Here is a 23,616-nt window from a genome sequence, read left to right on the forward strand (position 1 = left end):
GGGTCTGGACTTGGGAGGGGGATGGGAAGTCTGAATCAGAGCTCCAGGGCCCAGATGCTCTTACATTGCTGCTGGGAGGGGTTAGGATGACTCTGAGCAGGATCTGGGGAGGAAGAAAGGAAGAAAAAGAACTTCAAAGGACGTTTTGGGGGTGGGGATGGTTCTGGGGAGGAAACCAAGTCAATCAAATATGCTAGGCAAATGCTCATACCAATTTGCACTCACACATACACATACACGCATACTCATATATAAATAAGTCCTTTTGCTTGGTTTGTGTGTGTGTGTGTGTGTGTGTGTGTGTGTGTGTGTGTGTGTGTGTGTGTGTGTGTACATGTTGGAACTGGGGCTTGAATTTAGGATGCTGAAAGCAAGACAGCCCAAAGGGCTAAGACCCTATGTGAAAACCACATCTACAGTGACTGTGGCCATGGCTGGAGTGGTAAAACCTGTGAGGCTCTGAGTTCAACTCCCATTACTGTGGAGAAATAGGAATCAGCCAACATGGAGGTGTGGCTCAAGTGGAAGAGCTCCTGTATTGAACAACAACAAAAAGAGAAAACCCAAACCCCAAACCCAAAGCTCTGTGAGTTCAAAACCCCAAACCTCAGTACTGGCACAAGAGCAAACGAAGCCCAGCGCTGGTGGCTTATTCCTGTCATTCTAGCTATTCAGAAGGCTAAGAGCCGAGCATTGTAGTTGAAAGCCAGACCAGGCAGGAAAGTCCTTGAAACCCTATCTCCAGTGAACCAGCAAAAAGCTGCAAGTGGAGCTGTGGCTCGAGTGGCACAGTGTCAGGTTGAAGTTTTTCAAAAAAGAAAAAAAAAACCTCAGGTGCTGAGTTCAAGCCCCAGGAACAGCACACATGCGCACACGCGCGCGCGCACACACACACACACACACACTCACACACACACACACACACATCCAAGCAAACAAGTTCTCCTTTGACAGATGAACAGATGACCCCTCCTCATTTTGAGCACAGGGATCAGAGCCACTGGGGACTCACACCTACCCCACCATCTCCTTGATGGTGTCAAGGATTATCTGCTTGTTGATCCGCACATTCTCTTTGGCTTTGTCCAAGAGATCCTTCACCAGCTCCAGCGAGTAGGTGTCAGAGATTTTGAACGTGCCATAGTTCTTTCTCCAAGTCTCAATATCATCTACATTAGAGTTAAAGTGGGACAGACAATGTCTCCTGAGTACAGACCAATGGTGTCCATTTCTACCCGGGACTTGCAAATAGTTCTGAGGACCAAATCCAGCTGGCCTGTACTTTGCAAATCAAACTTCTATTGTGACTCTAGCTCTACATTCCTAACTCAAGCTCACCTGAGGGGTGAACCTAACTTCTATGATAGTCTGTTGAGAATCAGTTAACTATGATAGACACAGCAGGTGGTCCAGAAATACACATGACATAAAAGGTGACCTTAGACATGCTCATCTCCTCCTGGGGGTCTCTAGGAGTCTGGAGGGGCAGAGGCCACAGGGGCCTGGAGGCACGGGATGGGAGGAGCACCTGCAATGGAGACTGGGCCTCTGCTTTCAGCTACTCACTTGAAACCTTACACTTGAAGATGCCCAGGTGGAAGGGGCCAGATACGAAATTTTTGTGGGGGTACAAGACAGTCCCTTAAAGAGCAGGGACACAACAATAGGCAGAAGAAATATATAGGTCTGGGACCAAATATGTGTAAATAGAAGGTAGAAAACTTTCTGTTCTCTTGACCATCACACGTTGAAGGTTGACCAGATGTCCCTGATGTAGAATACAGCTCTATATAGCAGGTGTTGTATTTCTTCTTCCTGTATCTCCTCACCTTTACAGTTGCACAAGTTAAAGAGGGGGAAATGCATCACAGTGGGTCCAGTGTCCCCTTTGAAGATGTAGCAGCTGTCAGGGGTGGTGGCACATTTCTCCAGCTTAGCCTTGTCCACGGAGGGGAAGGGAATCCCATGCCGCTCACAATAGTCAGCCGTGGCTAGAACAGTCTGCAAGAGGGGGCCATGAGGACCTGAGCCAGGGGTCCTCCCTCAAGTCTGATGCCTGCAGCCCCTACTAGAGGCTCAGGGAAAGAATTGAGATGCCCAGCAGAGTCGGGGGAGGGTGGGATGTAACATGGGGTTTGTGTTTCTTACAGTAGAACACATCCCCCATGTTTCGTGGGACAATGCTGAGTGTCCAAAGCCTGGGCCTGGGGACCAGGGACTGATCATTTCCAGGGAGCAGAGAAGTGTGGTAGGCAACACTGATTAAAGATAAACTAAACTACCATGGGTACAGAGGTGGAACCCCCACAGTGGCACAACTCCTGCCAGAAGGAGGCATCCAGGGAGAGCCTGGCTGGCTGGATTTAGGTTTGGGCTATTGGGTGTTGGCATCAAGACTCCTTCAGACAATGAGTGGTTTGCTTTCTGGGGCTTCCAGTCGCCACCTCTCCACTGGCCTCTTCCTCTACCCAGGCTCAACACTCCAGGCCCTTCTCAGGCTGTTCTCTCTTACCTCAAAAGGGTCACCAGCACTGAAGTCGAAGGAGAGGATGAGCTGGACGTCTCGTGCAGGGGGCAGGACGAGGGGGTAGGCACTGTTGATGGCCAAGCCAGCATCCACCAAGTGAATGACATTCCGCCTGCACATTTTCTCCACCGTCTTGTCATTCTTGGAGCCTAAGAGGAAGTATCTTGGTGATTCTGCACCCCAAGTCCTGGGCTAAGACTGGAGACCGGATATAAATGAACAGCTGTGTGCACAAACAGAGCCAAACAGCTTCCTACCCAGCCAGAAATGTGGTAAGACAAGTAGGGTGTGGGGTGGGCTTAGGCCTCTCCAAGGTCAGGAACCACCCACCTTTCAGGGATTTGGACTTCTCCAAGGTCAGGAACCACCCACTCTCTGGGGACTGGGTCTTTCCTGACACTATCAATCAATGTCAATGAAGCCTCATGTCTCTATTAACCAACCCCACTCTTCAGAGAAGTTACTCCATTCAAGCCCATCAAAGGGGCCCTGCTGCCTAGACGCCCCCAAGACCCTGCCTCAATCTAAAACCATTGACAGGAAGAAGAATTCCTCACCAGATGCATGGAGGAAGTTGTAAATTGTCCCCCATTCCCATTTCAAAATGCACATCGTGGTTTTTTTCAGAAAAGATGACATCTGTGACAATCTTTCTGAGGAGGAATGGAGAGGTCAAAGGTGAGTGTCATGGGTTAAATATCTCCTCAACCCCCAACCCCATACCCCAAGGCCTTTGGGGAAATCTCTGAAATACAGGGGTGGGAGTGGGGAAAAACTTAGATGTGGACATGGCACCTGTAAGTAGAAAAATATAATCTGATTGTAACTTAAGAATGTGGTCCTGAGCTGGGCAATGCGTGGCTCATGCCAACAATCCTAGCTACTCAGGAGTGGAGATCTGAGAATCTTAGTTTGGGAAGTCTGTGAGACTCTTATCCTCAATAAACGATTCAGAAAAAACAAGCAGTAAGTGGTGCTCTGGCTTAAGTGGTAGAGCATTAGCCTTGAGCAAAAGGAGCACAGGGACAGTGCCCAGCCCCTGAGTTCAAGCCCCAGGACTGGCAAAAAAAAAGGAAAAAGAAAAAAGTAGTGGCCCCAATCCAAGAGGACTGGGGAGCAAGACTGGGTAGAGGGGAAGATAAGGGTACAGAAGGTTCAGGGATATGGTTACCAGATAACTGAGTGTCAAGAAAAGAGGCCTCAGGACAAGCTAGCCTTGACCCAAGACGACACATCCTAGACCCTGAGAAAATATCAGTTAGTCTGGGGTGTGGGGTCAGTGATATTCAGGGTTAGGGTTAGGAATGATAGAGCACTGAACTCTTCCTGAGTTCAAACCCCAGAGCCACCAAACACACAAACAAGCAAAAAAATCCAACAAACTTTGGACTCATTCCTGAAATCAGATCCCAGAAAAGTCAACTGGTATTTCTGCAGGGAGCGGTGGGCATTGGCTGGCAGGAAGAGCTTTGCCTGTGTGTCTTCTCAGGCACAGAGCCTTTGCCTGGTTTTTAAGGGCGACTCAGAGGTTGGGAGGGGCGGGGTGAGGACGACAGGCAGTGCTCATCAGGAAAGGCTGTCTCTGCTGTCCGTCATCTGGTCATCTGGACCAGTCACTCTCCAAACTTCCCTCTCCTTTGTCGATCAGTTTGGCCCAAGTGGGGCTGGCCTCGTATGCGCCTGCCTCAGTGGGTACATAGAGCTGGGCAGAGGCCTGGAGGCTCATGCCTGTAATCCTAGCTACTCTGGAGGCTGAGATCTCAGGATTGAGGTTCAAAGCCAGCTTGGGCAGGAAAATCCATGAGACTCTTCTTTCCAATGAACCACCAAAAACCTGGATATGTGGCTGTGGCTCAAAGTGGTAGAGGGCTAGCCTTGAGCGAGAGTGCTCAGTGATAGCCATGAGTTCAAGTCCAAATATGGCGCACACACTAAAGGGGACAGGTGGTCACCCCTAGCAGCCTCCCCTCCCCCACAGGGCTAGGGGCTGGGGGAGGGGAGGGAGGAGGATGGTGGGGGTGGGGCACTCACCCAACATGGAAGAGCCCACAGACATCAGACTGTATTCAACAGTCTCCTCAGGCTGCATTTGCAAAGTCTCCTCAGGCTGTGTTTGCAACGTGAGTGAGTCTGCCAGGAACCACAGGAACTGGCTTTGCTCCTCCTCAGACATGGCCTTCCACTTTGGGATCGTCTCCTCCAGTTCCCTGCACACAGGTCCGTACACCTCTGTCCCCAAGAAACCCAGATGGTTGGGGATGGACTGGGATCCAGTCACCCCCTCCAACCTTCACCCAGCCTGCTCTCCTTCATCTTCCATGACGCCCCAGCTCTTCCTCAGGCCCTCTTCCCACCACCACTTCCCTCTGCCTGCTGGTGACCCTAGCGTGGAAGTTTCCTTCCCACTCTGGACTTGCTCTCTCCCCTGCCTGCCCCTTGGCCTCTAGACTCTCCCATGGAGCAGCTCCAGTGGGCACACAGGCCCCACCCACTTTTCAGCAGCTAGCTTCATGGCCACCTTTCCAGAAGGGTCTCTGGGTTCTTTCCCATTTACAGGTGGAGAACTATAGGGGCACAGAGAAGTGAAGTCACATTGCCAGAGGTCACACAGCTCTGGTATGGCTAAGATGTAGCAACCATGGTCTAAAACCAATGCAGCAAGCCCACCTTAGTCACAGGTCAATTATATATGGCTTTGACTAAGGATGCTCCACAAATTTAAAGAAAAAAATCAGCCAGGCTGAGGGCCTCAGGCATGTAATCTCAGCTACTCAGGAGGCAGAGATGTGGAGGATTTTTCGAAAAGGCCAGTGGGCATAAGCCACACCCCAGCCACGCCCCCAGCCCTCTGTTTTGGTATTTATGCTTTCTCTTTGGGTCACCCTCAGACCATGCCTTCCTTCCCCTGCCATCTCCATTGCCCCCCGCCCCTCAGCCTCCATGATCTCAGGCCAGTGCACAAACCTGTGTCAGCCTCCAGGGCCTGCTTCAGAGCCTGGAGCTTCTCCTCCAGGCCTGGGGCCTTTGGGTCTTCTATGTAAGCCATCAGCATGTCCAGGAGCAAACTTTCCAGGTCAGGCTCTTCTCTATCCATCCCTGATCAGACAGAAGAGGTTCTCCATGTGAGGACAGGAGGAGTCCAGCACATCTGCACCCTTGTACCTGCTCTGGGCACATCCTGGGGCATACTCCACCTGGCTCCATCTGAAACAGTGTAGGGAAGTGGCCAAGAAGGCTGCCTCCTCCCAGCCCAGTAATGTCTTGGCCAAGACCAGAATCTAGCAACCTCCCCCGAGTAGATCAGAGCTCTCAGAACCAGGCTGGGCACTCACCCCTGCCCAGGTTCCCCTCCAGCCCTCACCCCTGCCAACATTTCCTTCTTCCCCTCACCCCTGCCCAGGCTTCCCCTCCACTCCTCAACCCTGCCCAACATCTTCCTCTTCCTCTCACCCCTTTTCCCCTCAAACCCCTTCCCACCTTTCCCCTCCTCTCCTCCTCCTCTCACCCTTGACCCATTCCCCCCTCACTCCCGTCCTGTTTGCATCTGGGGAACCCTGTCACTAGGGAGACTGAGCAGGGAGAGCCCGGGTCCTTTCCCAACCTGGGCTGCTGTATAAAGCTCTTCTTGTATTTACATCATCTTTGCGTTTCAGACCTGTCCAAAACAAACAAACAAATCCCTTTCCATCAGTCATTTTCACAATGACCCAAACTCACAAAGAGGCTGAGGGGCAGAGCGTGCACCAGGAATGAGAACTCAGAGTGGGTGCAGCCGCCCACCATGCTGCCTGGCCTTGGATTGACTTATTGGCAGTGGCTATTTTTAAGGTAGGTGATTGTGTTGTTTGGCCAAGCTGCTCCTGGGATAATTAGCGTGGTCCTGTGAAGAGGGCACAGGGCTCCCTGCACCACCCCTTTCCCCCGCCTTGCCTCCATCAAAGACAATGGCCCATGTCAGAGCTGTGTCTGTGCACACAGGGTGAGAAGCAGGACCACCATTTGGGGGGCAGCAGACAGCACTGTGAGTGGCCTCCAGGGACACTGAGAGGACAGTGGCTGGCTTGGGACACTTACCGTTTCAGGACCGACTTGATGGTCACAACTTACCTTTCAGTTTAGAAATCTCATCTGCAAGAGAAGGGAGGCACGAGAACGTTGAGGTGCACAGAACAGCCCCCAAACCATGCACCCCAATATTCCAATAACTACAAACACCTCTAGCCAAATATATTGATCTCGTGGCTCTATGACCTAACCTTGGGCTTTTCTTCCCACCCTGCCTTGAGTGGACCTGCCCCTGTGAACTCGAAATGGTCAGCGGCAGCCACATTTATACCACGAGAATCGGCAATCACTGCAAAGTCAAGAGAGCGAGCTGAGGCACATCCACGAGGGAAGTGGGGGCCAGGAGGGAGCGAGATGAAACAGACGGAAGAACAATGCTAAAGCAAGTGTGGTAGTGCATGCCTTTAATCCCAGCACTCAGGAAGCTGAAGCAGGAGGATGGTGAGTTTGAGGCCAGCCTGGGCTAGAAGAATGAGATTCTGTCTCAGTAGGCAAGTGGGGGAGGGTGGAGAAGAGAGGGGAAAGGGAAAAGAGAGGAGAGAGAAGGGGAAAAGAATGGAAAGGCAAAGGAAGAGAAAGGGTACATGAGGTCCACAAGGAAGTATCCCTTCACCAGCAAACAGCTAAGTGTGTCAGCTCTTCCCAGTGGTTAGTATTACTAAGTTAGCATTCAATGAGCTATTACTTGTGCCAGGCTGCAGTCCAAGCACCTTGAATCTACCAGTTAGTATTCTTATCTCCTGGGCTCTGTCCAATACAAGCCATGGAGGAACTAAGTCACCAAATTCTCAGAATCACTACTTGTTATCTCTCTGTGCAGAGACAGAAGTACGGAGAGGTTAAGGAACCAAGCAGAAGAGACAGAATTCCCATGATCTGCCACCACAAGCCTGTACTCTGGGCCACCACACATCCCTCATGGCTGCTCCAACTAAGGCAGGAAAGAGACCCTCTTCTGCCAGGTATGGGATATGGCAACATTCTTGGCACCAAATCTCTCTAGGTGCTGCTTTCTCTTTTCCCAAGACTCACCCCATATAAATTTCTTATTTTCATTTGAATTAGCTACAGCACTTCCCCATAAACCTGCAGAGAAAACAGAAATAAACACGAAAGCTCTATCGGTTTATGCCTGTGATCCTAGCTACTCAAGAGGCTGTGAAGTGAGGATCATGGTCATTGGTTCAAAGCCAGTCCAGGCAGGAAAAGTCTGTGAGACTCATCTTTGATTAATCACGAAAAAAAAATCCAGAAGTGGAGCTGTGACTCCAATGGTGGAGTTTGGTAGCTTTGAGCAAAAATGAGCTCAGAGAGACAGCACCCAGACCCAGAGATTGAGCCACTGGACTGACACCAATAAATGCATAAATAAATAAATACATAAAGTCACATCAAGCTGGGCGTGGTGGCTCATGCCTGTAAACCTAGCTACTCAGGAGGTTGAGATCTGAGGGTTGTGGTTCAATGTCAGCCCTGGCACAAAAGACTGGGAGACTCTTATCTCCAATTAACCACTCAAGTGGTAGAGTGCTAGCCTTGAGCTGAAGAGCTCAGGGACAGCGTCCAGGCCCGGAGTTCAATCCCTACAACCAATCAAAAGTAAGTAAGTAAATAAATAAATAAAAGTCACATCAAGGAGGCCTTGGGGAGACTGAGGAATTGGAAGGTTCTCTACCTTAGCAATGAAGGACCTGTGTAGAGCTGGACCTTTAGTGTGGGTGGAGGAGAGAAAGGATGTGGACACCTCTATTTCCCGCCCCCACGGCACCCCGTCTGATCTCAGTACTGACCTCTCAGGAAGGAAAGGTCTCGTTCACACTCAGGTGTACTCAGCTTTCCATTCTGGAACTTGCTTCCAAACTGGGTGATGGGGATATAGGCCCCAAGGGCGGGGTAGCCAGCATGGTGAGGAGTGAACTCGAACCAGGAATCTGGGGGAGGGTTAGTTAGTATAAGCAGGAGCTCAGAATCACAGCAGGTACTCAGGAAGATGGAATTGTGACAGCCTGTGTGTCTCAAAAATAATGTGGAGCCAGGCGCCAGTGGCTCACTCCTTCAATCCTTGCTAATCAGGGGGCTGAGATCTAAGGATCGTGGTTCAAAGCCAGCTGAGGCAGAAAAGTCTATGAGACTCCTACCTCCAATGAACCACCGGAAGTAGAGCAAGTAGCTTAAGTGGTAGGGCTGTAGCCATGAGCTGAAGAGCTCAGGGGCAGTGCCCAGAGTTCAAGCCTCAAGACCGAACCAAAAAATAATAATTAATAACAATAATAATCTAGGTATCTCCTCTCCCAACTGCCAAACGCCTTTCATCACCTTGCTGGAGCTCATTCACTTTCCAGCAGGTTACTGGAAATATGCAGGAAGATGGCTTAAAAAATGAGTAGGGCAGCTAGGTGTTGGGGTTCAATGCCTGTCATCCTATCTACTTAGAGGCTTAGATCTAAGGATCATGGTTCAAGACCAGCCTAGGCAGGAAAGTCTATAAGACATTTTTTTTTTGTCATGGGGCTTGAACTCTGGGCCTGGGCACTGTCCCTGAGCTCTTCAGCCCAAGCCTGCTGCCATAGCCCTGGAGCCACAGCCTTGCTTCCCATTTTCTAGAGGTTCATTGGAGATAAGAGTCTAACGTTCTTTAGTGTCCAGGCTGGCTTTGAACCTTGATCCTCAGATCTCAGCTTTCCCAGCAGCTAGGGTTACAAACGTGAGCCACCATGCCTGGCTCCATAAGACTCTATCACCAATGATCCAGCAAAAAGCTGGAAGTAGAGCTGTGGCTCAAGTGATAGAGTATCGGCCTTGAGCATTAAAGCACAGGGACAGTGCCCAGAGTCTGAATTCAAGTCCCAGCACACACACACACACACACACACACACACACACACACACACACACACACACTTTGGGCTGTCTCTCAAGCACACCATCTTGTACTTCTGTCAATGCAAACACCCTCAGCCTGTATCCTTCGGTGATTTCTGGGACTCGTCTTTCTCCTGGCTCCCTCACGGGACAGTCAGCACATACTCTTGCCTACCCCCTCCTCCTTTCCTCCCGGGCCCTCTCCAGATTTTCACTTACACTTGGTTTTTTCCTTCACCCATTCATCCTGAAGGTCATTATCAATGGCTGCAAATATGGGGTAGGGCAGCTTCCCTGCCTCTACGTCTTCCTGCAGGCTGGACAGGCAGGAGTCCTGGAACTGTGGAAGGAGATGAGGAGTGAGGGGCTGACCTCCACTCTACAATCCCAGCACATGCTTGGCTGGACATGCTTGATGCGGGCGGGGCAGTCTGACCTACGTCTGGCCTTAACCATTCCATTGTGGGCCTACCCTGTAGGGAAGTCTGAGGCCTGGCTGTGAGACCAGGAAAGGGTTAAGAGGTTGGAATGGCAGAAGGCTTTGAGAACTGCATCCTGAGAAGGCAGAACAGTCAAGGCAAGACAGATATAGGGCTGTGTGAACATTAAAAAGCTTGAGGGATGGCCTAGTGGTAGAGTGCTTGCCTAGCATGCATGAAGCCCCGTGTTCGATTCCTCAGCACGACATACACACAAAAAGCTGGAAATGGGCCTGTGGCTCAAGTGCTCAAGTGGTAGAGTGCTAGCCTTGAGAAAAAAAAAAAGCTAAGAGGCAGTGATCCAGACTAGCAAAAATGAATGCATCCATCAATCGTTAGCTTGAAACCTTGGAAGCAGATCGCTCCCCTCTGCCCTCTAACCATAAGACAGTCAATTATTCTTGTGTATATTTACCATTTTCTGCCCGAACCTGGAGTCACCTTCCCTCTGGCAATCTAACATAATCTTTGTCTCCTTGCTCAGACACAATAAAAGCTTAACGTCAACCCCACCTCCTTGCACAACCTCATAGCTCCAATGAGCCACCAGGAAACCAGAAGGGAAACTGTGGCTCACAGTGGTAGAGCACTAGCCTTGAAAACAAAGAACTCAGGGACAGCGTCTAGGCCTAGAGCTCAAGCCGAAGGGCTGACAAAACAAAACAAAACTGAGAGATCAGAGAGAGGAAGAGAAGAGAGAGACTGGGAAGGAAAAGAGAGAACATTGTAAGCCAGATGCTTAGGGGGCGTCTTCAAGGGAAATGGTGGTGAAGACCTCAGCCAGGCCTGCTCAGCCAGGAGTAACTTACCTCGCGGCTCTGTCTGGAGACAACTAGGTAAGCCCAGAAGTCAGTGAGAGAGTAATTAGTGAATCTGGATGACTTGACGGCTTTCTGCAGGCTGTCTGGCCAATTCCACTCCTGCTGCTCAAATCGCTGTTTCAGATCCATCTCGACCTGGGCGATGTCCCCATGGCTGCTGTAAAATGAAGACATGGCCCTGGGGGGAGGGGAGAAAGTATGGGGAGGTCGATGTGATTATTTCTGCCTGGAAAATGTGTCCAGACTGAATAGTAATGTCTGCCCTGGGCTGAGAAATAGACTCACAAGTGTGAGAGCTTCTTTTACTCTCAGAAGGAGATCAGAGGTGTGGAAGGAGGAGGTCAGGAAAGGGAAGCAGCATGAGGACATGAATTAACTCAATTTACAATAAAAGTCAGAGGAGGACTGAAGCCAGAATGAGTCTTCCATTTTATAAGCAGAGGGGAAAGAGAGAGCAAAGCCAGAATGAATGACTCTTAAGAGCCAAGTTTTTGTTGCTATTTTTCTAGACAAGAGATATGACAAATAAAAGATAATAAAAGAGATGTGATCATCACCTGGTCTTCACAGCCAACCAAGATAGAGAGGGGGAAGCTGGGGGCTGGGAGTGTGGCCTAGTGGTAGAGTGCTTGCCTAGCATGCACAAAGACCTGGGTTTGATTCCTAGGCACCACATACATAGAAAAAACCACAAGTGGTGCTGTGGCTCAAATGGTGGAGCACTAGCCCTGAGAAAACCCAAGGATATTGCTCAGGTCTTGAGTTAAAGCCCAGGACTGGCAAAAAAAAAAAAAGAAGGAAAGCTCACCCTCCATTTTAGAGAGGCCCAGAGTGGTTGAGCAACTTTCCCGGCCTCACACAGGAAGGACAGAAGCTGAACAGGGCTTGTTTCCAGTTGGTCCACCATTGCTGTATTTGTCGGGGTATGGTGGGGGGGGGCGGCTGAGAACAAGGCTTCTAACGGACTCTCTTGCCGCACCCTATGTAGAAGGTGCACAAGGATTTTGGAAACTCCAGTGACTGCCTACGGAGTGCTGTTTACGTTTGTACTGGTCAGTAAAATCACAGCTGGCAAAGCCAGGCGTCCACAGCTCCTCCCTGTAATCCTAGCACCCGTAATCCCAGCCACTCAGCAGGCTGAGATCACAGTTCAAAGCCAGTCCCGGCAGGGATGTCCCTGAGATTCTTGCCTGCAATTAAACATCAAGAATCTGGAATAGTTCTGAATTTAAGTTCCAGTCTAGAAGCAGCAGAAGCCAAAGAAACAGCTGTGGGCTTCTAAAATCACACACAGACAGACAGAAGATGGCTCCAGGAACTGAATAAAACTATTGGGTTGAAGGCCTGCCGTGTGTGTGTGTGTGTGTGTGTGTGTGTGTGTGTGTGTGTGTGTGTGTGTGAATCCTGGGGCCTGGGTACTGTCTATGAGCTTCTTCATTTAAGGCTGGTGCTTTAGCCACTTGAGCCTCAGCTCCACTTCTAGCTTTTTTCCCCCTTTCCTGTGATAGTTTAGTAGAGGTAAGTGTCTCAGGGATTTTCCTACCCTATTGGCCTTGAACCATGATCCTCATATATCAACCTGCTGAGATGTAGCTGGGATTACAGGCACGAGCTACAGTGCCCAGCTTGAGTGGTTTTGTGACCCAGACATGGTGGCCTCAATCCCTGTCACTGGGGACTGGACTGCAGCTCCAGCTCCTTTTGCTGTCCTCCCCTGGAGATGGGGGGATGTCTGGACTTGATTTCAACTTTGTGTGACTATCTCCCCTCCTGAAACCATTTAGCAGCTCCTCAACCAAGATTGTTGCCTTTTTTAGAACCAAGTGTGTCCCTGCCATTATCATCACCACCAGGAGGCACGGAGGAGCTCTTCCAGGAACCAGGCACTCCCCGTACCCCCTCTTTCTTGTGTCAGGGGGGAGTCTGCTACAAAGCACAGGAACCCTAGCTGACCTCTTGGAGTCTTGGCCTTCCCTGGGTTGAGTTCACTGTCTGTCTAGCTGATTGGAACACAATTCCAGGCTTGGGGACATGGTGTTTCAATTCAGCCTACTAAAGATATATCCCCATTCCAAAGTCCCAGGATAACAGGGGCCAAAGGTCTTCCCCGCCTGTGAATCGAATCCACACCCAGGGCAGACATTGCTAATCAATCTTGGCACATCTGACTTTTGAGTTGGGTGAGGTTAATGGTTCACAGAGATAATGGTAGAAAGAGCAGAAGAAACTCAAACCTGAGGGGCGAGGTGGCTCTGGACACAGGCACTCCTGCAGTTTTCTGGGGTCATGGAGGTTGGCAGAGCCACCTCAGCTCCAAACATTAGGGAGCAATCTGGAATCATACGATTCCGTCCCTCCAGTGGCTCCTGCCTCTACACTGGTAGTTAAGAAGGAAGGCCGTGCTGAGAGCTGGGCTCACGCCTGTCATCCCAGCACCTCAGGAGGCTGAGATCGGAAGACTGAGGTTTATGGCCACCCTCGGCAGGAAAGTCCACAAGACTATTTATCTCAACACACACACACACACACACACACACACACACACACACACGCACACACACGCACACACACACGATTACTAATATAGATTTACTAATATATGTATATTTACTAAAAAAGGAAGCAGAAGGGATATCAGTCATTTGGTATCCCTCCATCGCTCGCTCCCTCCCTCCCTCCCTCCCTCCCTGCCTGCCTCCTTCCTTCCTTCCTTCCTTCCTGCTTTTTTGGCAGGCTAGGCTTGAACTCAGGCCCTGGGTATTGTCCCTGAGTTTTGGTTCAAAGCTGGCAACTCTACCACTTGAACTACAGCTCCACTTCCTGGCTCTCTGGTGGTCCACTGGCAATAAGAGTCTCTTGGACTTACCTGCCCATGGGCTGGCTTTGAACTATGATCCTCAGACCTCAGCCTCCTGAGAAGCTGGGGTTTGCAGGCGTGAGTTACTGGTGCCTGGCTCACGGTCAGTTTGAGGTTAGGAAAATACTCTTCACTTTCAGCTCTGGAAACTCAGCACTTACCAGGTGGAGCCTGAGACCCCGGCCAGGTACATGATGGCGTCTAATAGGCCGAGATCTTCCAACTCACTCAGGACCCCGAGAAAGGCGATGTGTGCCCGCATTCCGCCACCCGAGCCCAGCAGGGCGACGGCGGGAGCCTGGGCATTCGAAAGGGAGACAGTGAGAAGGACCCACGTGAGAGTCTAGGATCTCCCAGGCCGTGCTCAGGACAGAGTCCTGCATGCTTTGGCTGTGCTCCCTGCCCTCCCTTGGCTCAACTGAGGCTTCAGATCCTGGGGAACGATAGGGGAACCCCCAGGATATCTTCCCCTATCCCTTACCTGAGTGGCCTGGATGCCATTACATTTCAAAGCTGCCAACACCCGGTGGCTGCGTGTCTCCACACATGCCTTCTCTTTTTCACGTCCCTCCAGAGTGAGGCCATCTTGAGAACTTCCCAAGGCAAAGCAGAAACAAGACAGTGTGCAGTGAGAGGCAGCTGTGCCTGCTGTCTAGGGGCGCCATTTGGGAGGCCGGGGGTGGGCGGGAGAGAATCCTATTTGGAGAGCAGCCCAGGCAAAACCAGCCAGGTGCGGTGGCTCACGCCTGTCATCCTAGCTACTCAGGAGGTTGAGATCTGGGGATCAAGGTTCAAAGCCAGCCAGGGCCCAAAAGAATCGGAAAGTCCTATCTTCAATTAACCTTTAGAAAACAGGAAGTGGGGCTTGGCTCAAGGGGTAGGGAGGGAGCCTTGAGCTGAAGAGCTCAGGAGCAGTGCCCAGGCCCAGAGTTCAAGCTCCATGACCCACAAAAGAATAACCAGTGCCAAAATGGCCCGAGTGTGGCTGAGCAGTAAAGCACCTGTGTAGTGAGCATGAGGCTCTGAGTTCAAACCCCACTTCACCACCTTTAAAAAAAATTAGGCAATGGGGCGAGAGTTTGCCTAGTGGTTAAAGTGCTTGCCTCGCATGCATGAAGACCTGGGTTCGATTCCTAGGTACCACATGCATAGAAAAAAGCCGGAAGTGGTGCTGAGGCTCAAGTGGTAGAGCTCTAGCCTTGAGAAAGTCCAAGGACAGTGCTCAGGCCCTGAGCTCAAGCCCAGGACTGGCAAAAAAAAAAAATTAGGCAAGTGGGGAGCCAGTGTCTCATGCCTGGAATCCCAGCGACTCAAGAGGCTGAGATTTGAGTATTAGGTTCCATGTAAGCCCTGGCAGGAAAGTCCATGAGACTTTTATCTCCAGTTAACCAGCCAAAAGCCAGACGTGGAGGTATGGCTCAAGTGGTAGAGCGCAAGCCTTGAGTGAAAAGCTCAGGGACAGCGTCCAGGCCTTGAGTTCAAATTCCGGAGCCCCCTCCCTCCCCCCCCCCAGCTATGGCTGTAAAAACTGAGGTCACACATGTGGCTCACCTTGTATATGTGGACATCAGTGATTTGGGGGATAGGCTTGTGGCTTCCCAATCTCTTCGGCTTATCGTAGTTTAATCGTTGCCCTTCCTGGCTGCAACAAAGCAGGTAACCCTTCAGCTTGGCCCAGCCCCGAGTGGCGGCCTGGGGTGAGGGAGAACAGAAGGAGGCCTTGGGCTTGCTTTCTGGAAACCCCATGGAAGAACTGGCTGTCTGGTTTCCTGGGTTTGGATTAGCTGTGGTGTCATTCTTGTCACCTGACCTCTCTCCCCATTCAGAGGTCCTAGGTCCCCTCTAATTTATCCCTGGTCTTATGGCTGTCTCAGGGATCAAGGCTAAGCTAAGGGACAATGGCCAATACTGAGCAGATCATCCAGTCCAGCTGTGTGCCCTTCTCTTTGTCCCCCACCCCCTAGGCCTGATTCGATGGAGAACAGAACTTCTAGGGTTGGCTGTGATTCCTGCCCTCCAACCGATTAGTCTATAGTGAAGCTCTTCATCTTTGTCAGAGCTTGGGATGGCCCAATGTCCTGGGGGTCACTGCTAAGAGACTGGCTGGGGGCAAGGGAGCTGACAGTGGGACATCTCCAAGCTTCCCAGGTATTCAGTCTCCTCAGTGCTCTTCCCCCTTCTCTGGGAGAGGCCAGATGAAAGAGCCAGCATTCTGCAGGACAGAATTAACTCTGGGGAAGGAGTTACCATCCATCATAGGTGAGTAGCAGGGGGCAAAGGATCCCCACCCCCCAACACACATCCTGCTGAGCGCTGGTGCTCATGCCTGTAGTCCCAGTAGCTCAGGAGGGTGAGACCTGAGAAGCATGGTTCACAGCCTCCCCAGACAGGAAAGTCCATGGGACTCTGATCTCCAGTGAGCCACCAAAATGCCACAAGCGGGACTTGTGGCTCACACAAGACTTGTGCCTAGAGCACAAAAAAAGCTAAGCGGGAACCATGAGGTCTGAGTTCAAGTTCCACGAACAAAAGAAGAAGAAACCCATATTTTATGACGGCCTTTATCCTATTTTTAAAATTTTATTGACAGTCCTGGGTTTGGACTCAGGGCCTGAGCACTGTCCTTGGGTTCTTTTCCTCAAGGGTAGAGCTCTACCACTTGAGCCTCAGCACCATTTCTGGCTTTTTTTTCTATGTATGTGGTACCAAGGAATCAAACCCAGATCTTCGTGCACGCTAGGCAAGCACTCTACCTCTAGGCCAAGTTCCTGGCCCTGGCCTTTATCCATTTATCCTGCCATCCATTCCTATAGCAGTACCTGTTGAGAATGGCACCTCCAGAATCATCTTGATCCATTTAGCTGGCACCCAAGCCCACCCCCCTCCTTCCCCACCAGGGGACCCACTGCCTGAAGTCTGTGCTTACATCAGATCGCCAATGACAAAAGAGGCCAGGGGAATTTTGATGAGGAGATTTGGTTACTTACGATGCTGGGGGTCCCCCTGCAGTCCTGAGTGAGGCGGAGTGGGGCAGAGATACAAAGGAGCAACCAGGAGCACGGTCTGGTGGGGCGCTAAGGCGTGGGTCCCTTCAGGTGAGCGGGCCAGCCCTGTCAAGTGCAGTTTATATAGGAGATTTAAAGGAAGTAGCCTGGAACCCAGCCTCTGGGGAGGGGGAGAAGTGGTGAAAGATTAGCTTTTTTTTTTTTCCTTATCACCTCTGGCACAAGTTGGGCCTTTGGGTGTGGTTCCCTGACATGGTGTCCTCAGTGGGTCTAGCTCCTGGAAAGCATCTACCTTATATCTGTGTGTTTAAAAGACACAGCCTTGGATTTAATTCTGAGTGCCAACCACAACAATTGGCAACATCTGGCACATCAAACTGATGTTGCTGGTGGGTTTTTTTTTTTTTTTTGAGGGGGAGTGGTTATGGGGCAAACTTGGGGCTTGGGTATTGTCCGTAAGCTCTTGTTTTCTTGTTTTTCTGTTTGTTTGTTTTTGTTTTCTCAAGGCCAGTGCTCTACCACTTACTTTGAGTCACAGCAACACTTTTGGTTCACTGGAGATAAGAGTATAACAGACTTTTCTGCCCAGGCTGGCTTGGAACTGTGATCCTCAGATTTCAGGCTCCCGAGTAGCTGGGATTATAGGCATGAGCTCCTGGTACCTGACTCTTCATCACACTTTTTCTGTTCCACTTCTCCATGTCACGTCTCTTCACCTCTTCCATTCAAATTTGCCTGCCAATCCAGGAAGTCTGCCCCACACCAGAAATTTATTTCATGTGGTTTTGACCAAGGGAGGTTAAAAAAAATCCAATTTCCAAACCACACCTGTCAGGTATCCATGGGTGCACTGTCAATTCTGAGTTGCCAGAAATTGGTTTAAATTGTGTGATCTGCTACACATTTCCCTGCCTTTGATTTTTGGAAAAGCTGCCTATGCTGGAGAAAATCGTGTCCAAATAGGAAGATAAAAGCTAGGCTACAGGAGGCTGAGATCTGAAGATTGTAGTTCAAGGCCAGCTTGACAGGATAGTCCATGAGACTCTCCAGAAGTCCAGAGATGTGGCTCAAATAGCAGAGTGCTGGCTTTGGGTGAGGAAGCTCAGGGACAGAGCCCAGGCTCTGAGTTCAAGCCCTGAGTCTGTTGAGCACGTACACACACACACACACACACACACACACACACACACACACACACAATACAAGCCCCAACAGGGCATACTGTGTGGTTAATTGAAGAGATAAGCATATTTTGAAGGTTGGGTGGCATTCTGGGAACCGTCAATCAAGCATCTGCATTACTGCGCATGCACAGTTGATCCTCGATGGTGGCTTCTTTGAAACTACACTGATGGATTGTAAGGGTCTGTTGTATACTTGTGTGATTTTGGAAGCATTCAGTACCTTGTGTTCCTCTGTCCTCCTACCTCCTCCTTCCTCATCCTCCTCCTCTCCTGCCACCTCTCTGTGCCTCCACTTTGTTTTCCTGTCTGCAGTGCAACCCTGAGAACAAGTGGGCATGCACCAGCAAGCTGGCCCACCAGCCCCCTGAATTTCAGTTCAACTCCATTGGGGAAACAGGATGAAAAAAGACGACTGCGGTGTCCAACTAGAACAATGTGGAACCTGACCAGGAGCTGCCAGCACATGGCAGGGAATCATCAATACAGCATGCATTTTCCCCCTTCACCCAAGGGCTCTCTCCTTTTTTGGGGTGGGGGGTGAGTGGTGCGGGGAGACTGCCCTGGAACTCATGATCCTCTTGCCTCTGCCTCCTGAGTGCATCACCATATCTGGCCTTTCTTCTTAGACGTTTATTCTGTGACCTCTCTTTCTTCCCTCTTCTCTCTCTTCCTCCTTATTCTGGCCCAAACTCAGCATGGAAATGTTTGTGTTACAGGAGAAAGCATTGGTCTGTCCCACAGCTTTGCACATGATGGTTTCCTCACCATGCCAGGGTCAGGGGACACAAGCCACACCTGACTTCTGGAGGTTTCCAAGCTCCCCATCTACCATCCACCTCTTCCTTTGCATTTATCTCATCTGCTGTTATGACCAGGTTTGTCAGGTCCAGACAGGAGAGGAGGAATGACGGGGGAAGAATCTCTTTCTCAAAATGGGACAACTATACCTTGGAATATCACACAGCCATAAAGAGAGGGAAGTTTTGTTATTGGCAGGAAAATGGATACCACAGATCATTATCATGAGTGAGATAAAGCCAAACACTGCATAGATTCAGTCATTTGTAAAATCTAGACCTAAAAGACATACATAGTAATGCTTACACTTATCTAGATACGTGGAAATATCTATCTAGATCTGTAGATATATAAGCATGATTGTAACTGCGGCCTGTTGGGGGAAGATAAAGGGAAAGGGAGAAGGCCAAAGCAGGGGTAAGAGAGGTCCATATTTACATATGGGCACAGAGATTTATATTTGTGTATGAAAACAGGACAATGAAACCTATTGGTCGTTTTTGTTATGGGGTTTGAACTCAGGGCCTAGGTGCTGTCTGAGTTGTTTTTTGTTTTGTTCTCTGGAGCACTTTTTAGTGCTCTGCCATTTGAGCTCTGGCTCCACTTTTTGTTTTGGCAGTTCATTGGAGATGAGGCTTACAGACTTTCCTACCTGGGCTGGATTTGAACCACCATTCTTAGATCTCAGTCTTTTGAGTAACTGGGACGACAGGGGTGTCACTGGTGTCTGCTGGAATTGTTTTAAGGAAGAAGGCTGTGAGGAAGCCTGATCTCTGAGCATGGGACAACGGATTCATGTATGGAAATGTCACCATGATTCTGCCACCTTGGACACCTAATAGGTGCTTTTTTTTTTTAATTTGTCACGAGAGAATCCTGGTGCTCACCTCCATTTTCTGAACCTTCCCTTCCTGCACTCCCTGGGTCAATCATCCCACACCAACGATTTAAAGTGAATCCACAGTCAAAGAGAACTTTCTCTAGCCAGGCATGGAGGGCTCATGCCTGTAATCTTAGCTACTCAGGAGACTGAGATCCGAGTTTCATGGTTCAAAGCCAGCCCGGGCACAAGAGGATCTGAGACTTATCTCCAATTAACCTCTAGAAAATGGGAAATGGGGCCTGGCTCAAGGATAGGGCAATAACCTTGAGCTGAAGAGCTCTGGGACAACACCTAGGCCCAGAGTTCAAGCCCCCAAAATGAGGACTTTCTCGAGAAATCCCTGAACAATTAGAACAGGGCAACTACACCCAAGGCTCAGCTGGAAAGTTGCTGGCAACTCACTGAGAAACCAGAACTTTAAGATAAGGAAAGGGCCTTGACCACCGGCAAGTTTGCCAACCATCAGAAGTAACTTATGCAAAAGATGGGGACCAAGATAACCTGGGCCTCTGGTCCCCTTCCTGTAAAACCAACTTCCAAGATAGATTTGGGGTGGATGAGTGAGGGGTCCACTGGGCCTTTCTTTCGCCACCTCTCCTGCCTCCTGTTGTGTGTTGGGGACAGTGACTGGGGCTACCTGTGCCAAAAGCTGTCAACTCTGCCTAGTAAGGGCATTAGGGTTGTCAACGCTCATGGGCTTCAAGCCACCAGATGCCACTAAACAGGATGCTGGGAAGAGCTGGGGAATTGGGGGTCTCTGCCTGCCTGCCCGCCCCCCTTCCTTGGCACACAAGCCCTGGGGGAGAGAGGTTCTGCTCCTCTTCTCGCCAGCAAGGGCGCTCCGGGAGTGACTGTCCATGTGATTTGGAATGATCTGCCAGCTGTCCCGCCACTCCCGGATGTTCAGGGCAATCACGATGCCCCTACATTTAAAACCATCATTGGAGTCAGGCGCCTGGTTCACACCTGTAATCCCAGCTACACAGGAGGTTGAGACCTCAGGATTTTAGTTTGAAGCCAGTCCCAGAAGGAAAGTCTGAGATTCATTTTCTCCAATGAACCAACAAAAGAAATGAAGCTATTAAATGGCGGTACAGTTCAAGTGGTAGAGTGCCAGCCCAGGGCCCTAGGTTCAAACTCAGGCACCCTCTCACTCCCTCCCCGCCCCCACACTCTTGAAGGGTAAGGAGAGAAGTTAGGGAAGCCTGCTTGTTTAGAACAAATATTGACAAATGGAAATGGTATCAGTTTCCAAGAAAGGATTACAGACTTGTGGTTCACAGGAAATCTATGGGCACATTGTTCAGGTGTTACTCAAGTATAAACTGTTTTTCCAGCCCAGAACTTGAACTCCAGGCCTCTCAGTCATGCTCAAAAGCAAATTACCCAAGCTATGCCCCAATCCTGTTTCCACTTGTTTTGCAGATAAGTTCTTGTTTTTTTTCTTCTTTTTTTTGCCCAGGGCTGGCATTACACTGCAACCTCCCTATCTCCACTCTCCATGTTGCTGGCATGACAGCCATGCAATGCCCTGCCTACCCAGAAAACTAGCGATTTTTTAAATCAACAACAGGCAAAAGTGAAGTTGGAAGTTTTTGTTTATTCCCTAGACTCATCTTCCACAAGCCATCAAAAAAGCCAGAAGTGGAGCTGTGGCAAGTGGGAGAGTACTAGCCTTGAGTGGAAAAAGAAAAAGCTCAGGGTCAGTGCCCAGGCCTTGATTTCATGCCCCAGGACTAGCACACACACGTGCACACACACACACACACACACACACACACACACACAAAGTAAGTAAATAAACCAGGAAACCTTATCACTGTCTCATCTTGGGTGAATTAAACTTTTCCCCTTTTGGCTTTAGTCTGCCAGCCAATGAATTCTCCCACACACAACAGGAGGCACTAGAGGTGGCAAAAGATAGAAAGGCCCAGTGGACCCCCCTACCCAGCTGGCCCAAGTCTATCTTGGAGTTTGGTTTTACAGGAAGGGGACCAGAGGCCCAGGTGCCAACCATTTCAAGCACAGACAGCCCCCCAAAATGGCAAGCCCATGGAACCCACTTGTGCTTCTAAAATCACACAATACCCCATGTCACTCACACCTGTGGCCACACACCTGGAAGCCAGCCCCTTAGTGCCAGCCATGTTGCAGTGATTTCTTCCACCAAGCTCAGTTTTCCAGGACACACTGTGTGCAACCAGCTCTGGGCCCTAGTCTTAGCTTTCTCCAAACCCCAAAGGAGAGGATATTCCCCCTGCTGGGAAGCCATCAGTTTGGCTTCTTATTTCAGATATGGATGTGGCTTTACAATCAGGACCCGAGGAAAGTGGCCTTGGCCTCGGTTGGAATCGAATCTCAGGCAAGGATATCCATTGGGCAAGAAGTGCCATCCCTCCATTGGCCAGAACCAGAACCAAAACCCACTAGATTTTTTTTACCGCCAAAATGGCAGAAAAGGCAGAGAAAAAAAAGACAAGGTATACCAGGAGCTGGTAGCTGAGATCTGTAATCCTAGCTACTCAGGAGGCTGAGATCTGAGGACTGTGCTTCAAAGCTAGGCAAGAAAGTCCTTGAAACTCTCATCTCCAATTAACCACCAGAAAACTGGACATAGAGCTGTGACTCAAAGTGGCACTAGACTTGAATGAGAGGGCTCAGCCATAGCACCCAGGCTTCTAGTTCAAGCCTCACAACTGACAGGAAAAATAAAGTGCCCAGGGGCTGGGAGTTTGGCTTAGTGGTAGAGTGCTTGCCTAGCATGCATGAAGACCCAGGCTCAATTCCTTGGTACTGCATACATAGAAAAAGGCTAGAAGTGGTGCTGTGGCTCTAGTGGTAGAACACTAGCCTTGAGAAAGCCCAAGGACAGTGGTCAGGCCCTGAGTTCAAGACCCAGGACTGGTAAAAAAAAAAAGTGCCCAGAGCAGCTCAGTCACTCTCTGGCAGGTGCTGATAAGGGCTAAGGAAGAGGAGGACAGGACGTCCGTCCTCCAGAATCTCACTTCCAGGAAGCGGCTGTGACTCCACCTCTATCTCCAGCAGCCAGGAGGGGAGGACAGGGCCCATCCCAACCTGAGGTTACCAACTGGGGACAAATCTCAGTCTACCTCCAGCTAGACCAAAGGCTGGGCCAGCAAGCAAGTACTTGCAGATAAGGTGGCTCCCCATCCCCCAGCTTTCCGTGGAATGGGGCAGATTTAATCAAGTGATGGGATCACTTCCCATCATTTCCCGGGAGCCTTTGGGAGAGGCCTTGTCATAGAATTCATTTTAGAATGTAGTGTGATCAGCGGGTATACTTCCTTAGGCCCCTCATCCACACCACCAGCTTCACCACGGCGCATCCACCCTGTCCATCACCCCCACACAATGGATCACGTGACCTCTCCCTGTGGAACAGGGAGCTGGCTGTAGCATCTGTGGCCACACCAAATCCTGGCTACTCCCTGGGCCTCAGTCAGTGCCCCATGTGTTAAGTGAGAATAAGGTGTGAGGTGATGGCTAGGCTGGGGGAACCCCACAAGCCCCCCATCTCCCCACTCCCATCTGCCTTCCCATCAGCAGATGGATGGAGGCCAGGGCAGGCCCCAGAGATGCCATCATGGGGAAACAAGCTTTTCCAGATGATTCCTCTCCCTTGTACCAAGAGGCTTAACTACAAACTAGGTAGATTCACCCACCCTGAGCTGGACTGTGAGTTCACACTCACGGGAGGACAGGGCCCCCATGTCCCAAGCGGCAGAGGTGGAAGGTTCTGGAAGAAGTGAGGGGACACTGCAGGTGACTAGCAGTGGTTTACTGAGGGCACGGGAAAATGGGCACCAGGCCCAGGCTAATGCCGAGCAGCCTGAGCTTAGTAGAAATCCTCGGGGTTCACGTCGGAGTTGGAGTCAGAGTCTAGCTGGTTCTGGATCTGACTCTGCTTCCGGTACAGGTGAGCCACCTGCAGAGCACAGACACGGGGGAGGGGGGGACGGTGGGTACTAGGCTGATGGGCATGGGGGGTGGGCACTAGGCTGGGCCCACCCACACCCTGGCCTGGACACCCTCCCACCCTCACCTGGGCGCTGGTGAAGGTCGGGCGCCAGCACGCACCCCTGTAATCCCAGCTGTAACCCCAGACAGAGATCTG

General features: G+C 50.5%; 2 protein-coding genes across 4 annotated transcripts in view; one reads left to right on the top strand and one right to left on the bottom strand.

Moving 5' to 3' along the window:
• LOC150043627 (cytosolic phospholipase A2 gamma-like) lies at nt 1–23,212 on the bottom strand. Its single transcript, XM_090321921.1, has 19 exons — nt 23,194–23,212; nt 20,310–20,447; nt 16,599–16,622; nt 15,163–15,344; nt 14,093–14,263; nt 13,773–13,909; nt 10,743–10,932; nt 9,674–9,794; nt 8,383–8,523; nt 7,625–7,678; nt 6,635–6,655; nt 6,129–6,182; nt 5,492–5,623; nt 4,559–4,756; nt 3,085–3,180; nt 2,513–2,676; nt 1,830–2,001; nt 1,019–1,169; nt 1–103 (listed from the first exon to the last, which is right to left on the bottom strand). Exons 1-19 carry the CDS (start codon nt 23,210–23,212, stop codon nt 82–84), a joined length of 2,187 nt encoding a protein of 728 aa, XP_090178047.1. The 3' UTR covers nt 1–81.
• The window catches only part of LOC150043623 (calcium-binding protein 5-like), a 50,011-nt gene that overhangs the window by 25,149 nt on the left and 1,246 nt on the right, over nt 1–23,616 (top strand). The window lies entirely within an intron of this gene.

This window comes from Megascapheus bottae, chromosome 31 (genome assembly GCF_031878675.1).
Source record: "Megascapheus bottae isolate mThoBot1 chromosome 31, mThoBot2.hap1, whole genome shotgun sequence".
Taxonomy (NCBI): Eukaryota; Metazoa; Chordata; class Mammalia; order Rodentia; family Geomyidae; genus Megascapheus; species Megascapheus bottae.